The sequence below is a fragment of the Centruroides vittatus genome, unplaced genomic scaffold (assembly GCF_030686945.1).
Source record: "Centruroides vittatus isolate TY-2023 unplaced genomic scaffold, ASM3068694v2 scaffold_1478, whole genome shotgun sequence".
Classification (NCBI taxonomy): Eukaryota; Metazoa; Arthropoda; class Arachnida; order Scorpiones; family Buthidae; genus Centruroides; species Centruroides vittatus.
In genome coordinates, this window is record NW_027122680.1 from 20,705 (window position 1) to 29,694 (window position 8,990).

The 8,990-nt window shown below is 37.5% G+C and overlaps 2 protein-coding genes across 2 annotated transcripts; one reads left to right on the plus strand and one right to left on the minus strand.

The window, feature by feature from the left end:
* Positions 1–1,088: 1,088 nt before the first annotated feature.
* On the minus strand, positions 1,089–1,652 carry LOC136987166 (uncharacterized). The gene has a single exon (XM_067284855.1). The coding sequence runs from the start codon at positions 1,650–1,652 to the stop codon at positions 1,089–1,091; it is 564 nt and encodes a 187-aa protein (XP_067140956.1).
* Positions 1,653–3,293: 1,641 nt separating this feature from the next.
* Positions 3,294–8,783, plus strand: LOC136987141 (uncharacterized). The gene is made up of 2 exons (XM_067284817.1): positions 3,294–3,321; positions 7,791–8,783. The coding sequence occupies exon 2, from the start codon at positions 8,052–8,054 to the stop codon at positions 8,727–8,729; it is 678 nt and encodes a 225-aa protein (XP_067140918.1). The 5' UTR covers positions 3,294–3,321; positions 7,791–8,051; the 3' UTR covers positions 8,730–8,783.
* The last annotated feature ends 207 nt before the right edge of the window (positions 8,784–8,990 follow it).

The following is an 8,990-nucleotide window of genomic DNA, read 5'->3' on the forward strand; positions in this document are numbered from 1 at the left end:
TCTTTGGCACATCATCTGGGTTAACTGGTATATGATGGAAGGCTCTAACCAAATCGATCTTGGAAAATATTCGGGCTCCGTGTAGACTTTGACCAAAATCGTGGATGTGTGGCACTGGATAGTGATCGGGAACAGTTATCCTATTCAGGGCACGATAGTCTCCAGTAGGTCTCCAATCGTTACAGCCCTTCGGCACCATATGGAGGGGAGAAGCCCAGTTGGACTTTGATGGTCTGCATATACCTAACTCCATCATGTGCTGGAATTCTTGCTTTGCTACTTGCAGCTGAGCCGGATGCAATCTACGGGGTTTGGCAAATACGGGTGGACCGTGTGTCTCGATATAATGCACTGTGTTGTGCTTGACTTTATCTGAAAACGGTCGAGGACGAGTGAGATGTGGAAAGTCCTTGAGGATATCCTGCATTGGGGAATTGCTGATTATAGTTTTGACCGAAGTAGGTGGTCCTGTATAATATCTTCCTCGTGTAGTAAGGGAAGTCAGGGGGTCAACCAGTAATCTGTTTCTGATGTCGAGAATGAGTCCAAAGTTGGCCAAAAAGTCTGCACCGATTATAGGCTTCTGCACATCAGCTATGGTAAATTCCCATCTGAAAGAACGTCTTAAGTTGAGGTCAAGTTCTAGCACTTTTGTTCCATACGTCGAGATTTTAGAGTCGTTGGCAGCATACAATTCAACCTTTGTAGGCTGATTCTTAGTGCGATTGGGAATGATCGATAAATCTGCTCCAGAATCAATTAAGAAATTTAGGCCAGTTTTGTTGTCATACACAAACAGACGGCTATATTTAGGAGCCAGGCTGGACCCACAGGCCGTTACTGCGGCTGGCTGCGCTCGTTTCCCTGATCAGCAGTTCGGTCGAAGGAACACGGCGAACGACATTTCCTAGCAGCTGATCCAAACTTATCATGGTAGTAACAATATCCCTGACGGTTGAGGCTTCTTCCTCGAGGGCGTGAACTAATGCGATACCTCGAATTCGGGTCAAGTCGGTTTCTCTCTCTACTACGATAACGGGGACGAGCAGTACGCGATACATCAAGTTCTGCAACCTTCGTTGTGAGTTCTAAAATCTGCATTTCGAGATTTTTTGATTTCCGGCTTCTAAGTTGATGCTGGCCAGTTGGGTTGGTTCTGTAAGTTCAGCAACCTTGTCAGCAAGGATGGCTAGCTTGTCTAGTTCATCACCGCTAACAGCCAGAACTGTCTGAATATTTTTGGGGAGACGTTGGAGCCACAAGTTTCTAAGAAATTCTTCGGTAATCTTGCCCGCTGAAAGCTCCCTCATTTTACGGAGTAAAACGCTGGGTTTCTGATCCCCTAGCGCGAGATCTTCAAGCAGAATTTTAGCCTCTTTAGCAGCGGAGTTCTGAAAAATTTCGAGGAGTCGATCTTTGAGTTTAGTAAACGGAGCCTCGGCTGGACAGTCAAATACTAAGTCACTGACGTTAGATAGAATCTCCGCGTCCAGGGAATTGATTAAATAGTTGTACTTAGTGTTCTCACTTGTAATCCGATTAATGGCAAAAGCTGCGTCTAGCTGCACAAAAAATAATTTGATGTTGGTTTTAGTGAAGATAGGCATTTTTGCCTGTACACGTCCGATTTCCAACTCGTTCTGTTCCGCCATTTCGGGCGCCTAACTATGCGGGTACAAGGAAAGCGGGATAGTCTTTGATTAGGCTTAGCCCGAGTCACGCACTCTTAGTCGTCTTATTGAATTTACGATTCAGAAACTGATCATACCTGCATGTCCCGTTAAAAATGTTCCTTCATAGACACAGAGTTGTTCACTATCCAATTCAGTCGAAAGTCCAGGTAGTTCGTTAATGGCATCACGTTCGGCTCACCACTTTGTCATTCGATCCTACTGATCTTTAGAACTAAGCAGAGAAACACGAACAGTAACAAAAAAACTTTATTAAAAAGGTGAGAACTGTCACCGACATCCTCGGCCAACATCCAGGCAAAAACCCGCGAACTTTCGCGCCTCTTTTTCTTACAAGTTGCCAGCCAACTCTCGTTGGCAAGTGTTGCCAGGCAGTGTTCGGGATCTCTGGCGCTGGCGGCCACAGATCTTTATGGTCGTCGCAATGCTAAGTTACACTTTGTTAACTGTGTCTGTTTTAGGGCAGATATTATGACAAGATTAGGCAATAACCCGTAAAACTTTACTGATTTCTTTTAAAACTGTTTTCGGGAACAAAATCCACAGATTCTCCAGAAAACGGTCTCCGTTGAAGTAAAAATGAGTGTGACTGACTATTAAATCCACAGATTACCCCCTCCCTCCCCTACTTTCCCAATTATCATCCAGGCTAGAAAGGGCGGTTAATGTTACCTATGGTTCCAAAATGGCGGCTCGTCTCCGATTCCAGAAAATAGAAGAAAAGAAACAGTAGGGACGCACGTTCTAACCTAACCTATCCTAATCTAATAATTTTGTTGGTAATAATTATGGTAATTTATTAGAATAGGTTAGGTTAGAACGTGCGTCTCTACTGTTTCCTTTCTTCTATTTTCTGGAATCGGAGACGAGCCGCCATTTTGGAACCATAGGTAACATTAACCGAAAGGGCTTACTTTCGTTTATACAGATGCACTTTTCGAGGAAAAATGACTATAAAAACACAAAGAATCATGTCCGTAGGGTTTCGAAAACAATTGTTATAAAATTCCGTTACATTTCCTGTACGTTAACAAAAACGACTTCGCTATTTATCGAATTTTATTATTTAAAATATTACAGTATGTCAATGTATTAATATACAGTCGTGTCGGAAAGATACTCGGTAGGGCCTCTTCCCTTCTTTCACAAGTGGAGAGAGGCCTTGCCGTGAATGTAATCATTCGTATCAGTGACGTCATAATTATATTCTTTTCCAATTACTCTATTATTATACAATGTGGAGTTTTCCAGACAGCCTTCACGTTTGTAACACCTAAATAGGGGTCCTCCCCTATACAAATCGCAATCTGCAGTTACAAATTCGAATCGTTAACTAAACATTGACGTCAACACTAAGTGACGACGTCTGTGTGATTTGTTTACTCTACGAACACCGCGTGATCCGTTCGATCGGAAATGTAAAATTATACTCGATAAACGGCTTTGTACATGCTTTACAAGTGACGTAAAAATGAATTCTGTTAGTCGAATAACGATTTTGTAAATGACAGAAAACACGTACACGTGTACGTACTTTAAATTTGGTTATCCTAATCCTCTGAAAGTTTATCTATTTATTTTTAAATCAGCAATTTTCATCACACATGAAATCAGTACTGAGTTGTTCCAGGTAAGTGACTCGACCTTGTTTTTATTCTTTCAGCCCTCTGGGTACCAAAAGGACCTTTCTAATCGTACCCATCATAATTTCGTCCGGAAGGTCAGTGAATTTGGTACCTCTAATTGTGTTTCCCCCCCCCAAAGTAATCGGTGCCATTCGTTTTTCCATCGTTTGCCCACGAATGGCACAATTATTTTGAAAAAAAAAACACAATTAGGGGTGCCATTAGAGTCTAAAGTTAATGAGTAAAAAGCTAATTAAGCTAATTTATGTTGATTATTTTTAAAATGAGACAAAATATCATTGAAGTACTTAACCGTTATTTCAATACAATCGACACATAAACAGAAATATTTAGTTACTCCTGTTTATAAAATATTGTATTCATTTCAACCCAAGAACTAGAATAGTGCTCCTAGATTGCTCTGTAACAGAGAGGAGTACTATTCTAAATCTTCCATTCTTACTAAATTCTAGAGCAATCTTGTAATATTAGACTTTAAAGTAATCTAGAAACATTATTTGGGTTCTAGAGCAATCTAGGGGCATTTACAGGATGGGTAGAAAGTAACTAGGCATTAAGAATTCGCTATGAGTTTTATATTTCTAAGATAAAGATAATAAAAGTTATTTTACACGTAAGGTACCTTATTAAATTGAAATATGGAAACATACCTTAAAATTCAATGTAGGTGTCGGTGCCATCCACCAACTTCTTCAAACGATCCGGAATCGTAATGTGGATGGACGGCCACAACCAAACTTGTGGTCATTTGTTTCGAATGACGATTGTTAATTGTTTCCAGACGTATTGTGATATGACGTCTTTCACCGTATTCTATCATCTCTGCACAACAACTACTAAATTCCTCATAGCATGTGGAAATCTACGTTTAAACCAGCTTTCGACAATTTTTTCCACTGTGTACGTGGCCTCTTCCGGTCATTAATCACATTACTAATTCAGGAATTATAAAATTCCATTAATTAATATGCATGAATACATAAATTTTATTACGGTTTCATTATTATTACAAACATTATAGCAATTTCGTAATGTCTAATTACTTTCCACCCACCCCCTAGAGAAATTTACTGACATTGCGGATTCTAGAACAGTCTAAAAACACTATCTGATTCTAGAACAATACAGGAATATATATAATTGAAAATTGTCTATAATAAAAAAGTATCAAAATACAAATACTAACATACTTTTTCTTAATTAACTATTATCCTTCATAGTCGATGACACGGAGTTTCATCATTGAGTTCGAGAAACACGTTAAGGACTAACAAACAACCTGACTTTTTCCTAATTTTTTTTTGACGGGATATTCACGAAATTCGAATTATTATTAATACCATTATTTCACTTCTCGAATTTCCATGATTTTAATAGATTTTAATATCAATCTTGCTCTTATTCTTGAGGATTTTCGACACTACTTAATTACAGTAACGAATATCTTATCAATTCATAAATGTACTGTACTTATAAAGTATAAATATGTCGTGTTTTTTCCTCATTGTAATTGTTAAAAATTCTAATTTCGAATACATTAAGGTCGTAAAGATGTCCTTCTTTAGGAAACTTTAACATTAACCTTTGACCCCTTTAGCTTGAATTCCTCTACCGAGTTTTAAATAAGTTTTTTTTTTAAATTCCTTTAAAATAGAAGATTGCTTACTTAATACTTATTAAATAATAATATTTTCGCCCGGATTTTATATTAAAAATGTAAATTTTAGAGTCACTTTGACGAGATTTTGTAAGAGTGTGCGTGTCGACAGACATATCAACGATCTTTCTATATAAAATTATGAGGGACAAAGGTCACGTAGTTTAAAATAATAAACAAAGTTTCGGCCACCCTTTTATATTATAAATTCTAACGAATAAAGTCACAGAAGGATCATTTAAACAGCATCCCAGTGTGATTTGATGGCGATGATTCTCATTTACAATTTAAATAGGCTCTTCAATTGTCGAAGAGAAAGTAGGTAATGTCTCAGCACGCCGTCAGCAATGACCCTTTTTTTTGAATTTGTAAAAATTTAGTCCCCTTATGTAAGTTATAAATTAGCATATTCTCATTAATCATGTCTTTAGTATTATTACTTCTGTTGTCTTTGAAACGTATATTCACCATTGAGTTCTTCTTCATGAACACACGATTCTCAACTTGCAAGAGGGTGAACGTTTGCAAGATTATTCACCTGCTGATTCATTATAAAATATATAAAATGAGAAATTTCATCCATTTTATCTTCAATTCTTTTCATACTCCTTTCAATTATTCCCGGAGAAATACAGGTAACTCATTAATATTATATATATTTTTTAAATTTTAAATTAATTCGCGTGTTCGTGTAGCAGAATCGAAAATATTTTAAAGTTAAAATCTTTTAGAAATTCTTTAAAATTTCAACATTCCGATAACTTGAAGCAATTAGAATGAACGGCTGAGGCAGTTGAAGCATCAACCTACCGCTCGGCGAACAATCCAGGAGTATTTTATTGCCGCTCACTTCCATTGTGGTCATTATCGAACCCAAGATGGCTCTCTTAGGCCCTACAGAATACAGGGTTGGGTCGGTTTGATGTGAGAAGATAACGTAACACATCCGTCGAGGATGTGCCTCTCGGGAGGGCTTTCTATGAGAAGCTTTTTATTTAGGTGTTAGGCACGAGAAGAAAACACGGAAAACACGTGGTCAGCTCGTTGACGAGATCCGAACCCGCCACCGACCAGTAGTACTCAGTGGTCGTATCCTTGGCAGGGAGCTTAAGGAGCTTTTGCTCTTTTTATTCTGAGGGTACCAAGAGGGCTCTTTTCCATAACCATTGCGTGTTCGACCAGGCCCACAATGGATCAACCGCCCACGAAAAATTCCCGGGAAATTGCTTACCCGGATTCGATTCCGGATGCTCCAGAGCAGAAGGCTGAGTTAAGACGTCAGCCCTCTGCTCTGGAACTCAGCCTTTATTGACACGTGAACGAAAGCAAATTATATCGTAAATAGAACATAAATATAGTACAAGGGTATCAATTTAACAATAGCCATAAAATATAGATATTTTTATATATTATAATTAACCTATAATACTAACCTTACGTATGCCACGCACCATGTTGCAACAGGAGAATTTCATCATTAACTAAATTATGCCGAAGTCTTCAATTGTAGATATAGATCTTAACAATTTTCTGCATCCGTACATTCAAAGTCCATTTTACTAAAAGGATTATTAAATTCCGATCTAAATACTTTTATATCCGGGAATTGATCTCTATCAACAATAACCTAGTATTCCGGGAATAGAATTACTAAATTACATAAAATAAACGTATAAGATATAAAACAATCTTTTCGTTATGTAGATGATTACTTTTTAATATATGATGTAAGAGAAACTAATATTCAGAATATTGGCCGGATGGCTGAGCGGTCAAGGTGGCAGCCTACCGCTCTGGGGGACCCGGGATCGAATCCGAACGGGTCGAAAAATCCCCAGGAATTTTTCGGGGGGTGGTCCGTTCGGATATGTCGGACCCCGTCCCTCACCACCCGGTCGCCCCATTGTGGGCCTGGCCGAATCCATAATGGGCCTACTAAAAGAGGCCCTCTTAGTGCCCACAGGGTGGAAAGAGTTAAAAAAAAAAAATATTCAGAATATATAAAAACATGTTCAATTCCAAAGATTATGAATTATACTTCGGATGTACAGTACCCATGTACATAAAAGAGAATATGTTCCGTGTGTGCGGTACTAGTGGTGTTGACACCTGTGGTTGTACGGTTAAAAAGCAATAGATAAGGTAATAATCAAAATGTGTAAGCGAAATTTCTTATCTGTGTATGTGTGTATATTCGTGTGTCTAAAAAGATGCACAATTACTTACAATGTATAGGGACTGATGAGGGACAAGAAGGTCCGAAATGAATTCCTCAGTTAATATAAGCCAATACATCGGGCTATATTTCCTATTCTGTGTATAGTAAGTCTAGTATTTACAACGGATGTTGTTGACCGTTAATAAAATTAACAAACAACAACCAGACATAAAGCAAATTAAAGAAACTAAAAATTTATATTTTTCTGCTTATGTATTAAACAAAATTTGATTATTAATTTTCTCGAAATATTTAATTAGAGATCATGTTTTAAAGTGAATCGTGAGATAGCAACTGTGTTCGTGGTTAAAACACTAGGTGCCGATGCTGTTCTTAGAATTATGTAGAACGATCACGTGATTTTGACAGCCGCGGCACATCTGCGGGGAGGCGCTAATATTGGTGGGGCCAAAGTCACAACCAAATTGATTTACCTATACTTTTCATTAACTCTGTCTTCACTTTAGTATGATACTATAATAATACTGTATAATCGAATTATTAATGTTAACTAGCAAATTAAGATTTCGGCAATGCTCTTAATGTATAAGTTTTACTACACAAAATTTTAATTCTAGATCCTGTTTAAGAGCAATAGATGATGATTCTTCGGAAGATTTATTCTCGTCGAGGACTGTTATATTTCTTAGTTTTGTTCATACTCTTAATATGTCCGACGTGCATTATTTACGATTACATCGCAAAGTATGATCCGGAGCCATCTTTAGATCTCGTCAATTTTAGCGATTCTAAACAACGAAACCGGATATCCTCGTTACATCGTTCCCGATATCGTTCATTTAATACGTTTCGACAGTCCCGAATTGACGTTTGTAGATATGGTCTGCATCAAATCCATACTTCTCAATCACAAACCAAAGACGATAATCGTCCACTGCAACTGCCACACTTTAACGGGAAAATATTGGGACACGATTAAACACGTGCCGGAGCTGAAAGTGCAATATAGAAAGAAACCGGAATATATTTTTGGTACAAAAATAAGTTGGATAGAACACTCTTCCGATGTTACGCGTATTGAAATTCTTAGGGAATACGGAGGGATTTACTTGGATAATGACGTCTTTGTGGTTAACTCGTTGCACGAGTTTCGAAGATTTGAAATGACTCTCGGATGGGATCTAAATGAGGAACCTTTAGGAAGTCAAGTTTTAATTGCGCATAAGAATGCAAGATTTCTAAAATATTGGTACGAATCGTACGAGTTTTACGATCCCGAAAAATGGTATTACAATGCTGGAGAATTTCCAACAAGAACTATTCTTTATGCCTTTCCAGAACTTGTCCACAGAGTAATCGATTATTTTGGAGTGAATACAGATTTCGCTTTCATGTTATATAGTGAAAAAACTGACGAATGGAAGAAATTTTATACGCTGCATCTTCTGATACATCATCGTTATTTGGTAGCCGACGATCGTCCGGAGATTTTCGACGAAAACAATATTATAACGTACAACAGGACATTCGGAGACATGGTTCGTTCTGTTCTATAACAATACATTCTTGTTAAAAATTCTTTATTTTTTGTAAAATGTCTACGGTATTAATTAATAAAATTAAATATATTATAATTTGTCATTTCATTCTCCTCTTGTTTTGCACACAAGAAATTTTGGAACATTCTTGAATGATTTATATTTCTATCATCTTTAGAAATGTTTTAATCATTGAATGTTGTGGACAACTTTCCATAAAAGTAAACAGGGTAATATTTACGGTACGTTTTAGCTCTTTTAGGGCAATGTACTGTACAT

Excerpts from the sequence above, each read along its gene's own strand:
- LOC136987166 (XM_067284855.1), bottom strand. The coding sequence starts at position 1,652 with ATGGCGGAACAGAACGAGTTGGAAATCGGACGTGTACAGGCAAAAATG.
- LOC136987141 (XM_067284817.1), top strand. The coding sequence starts at position 8,052 with ATGGTCTGCATCAAATCCATACTTCTCAATCACAAACCAAAGACGATA.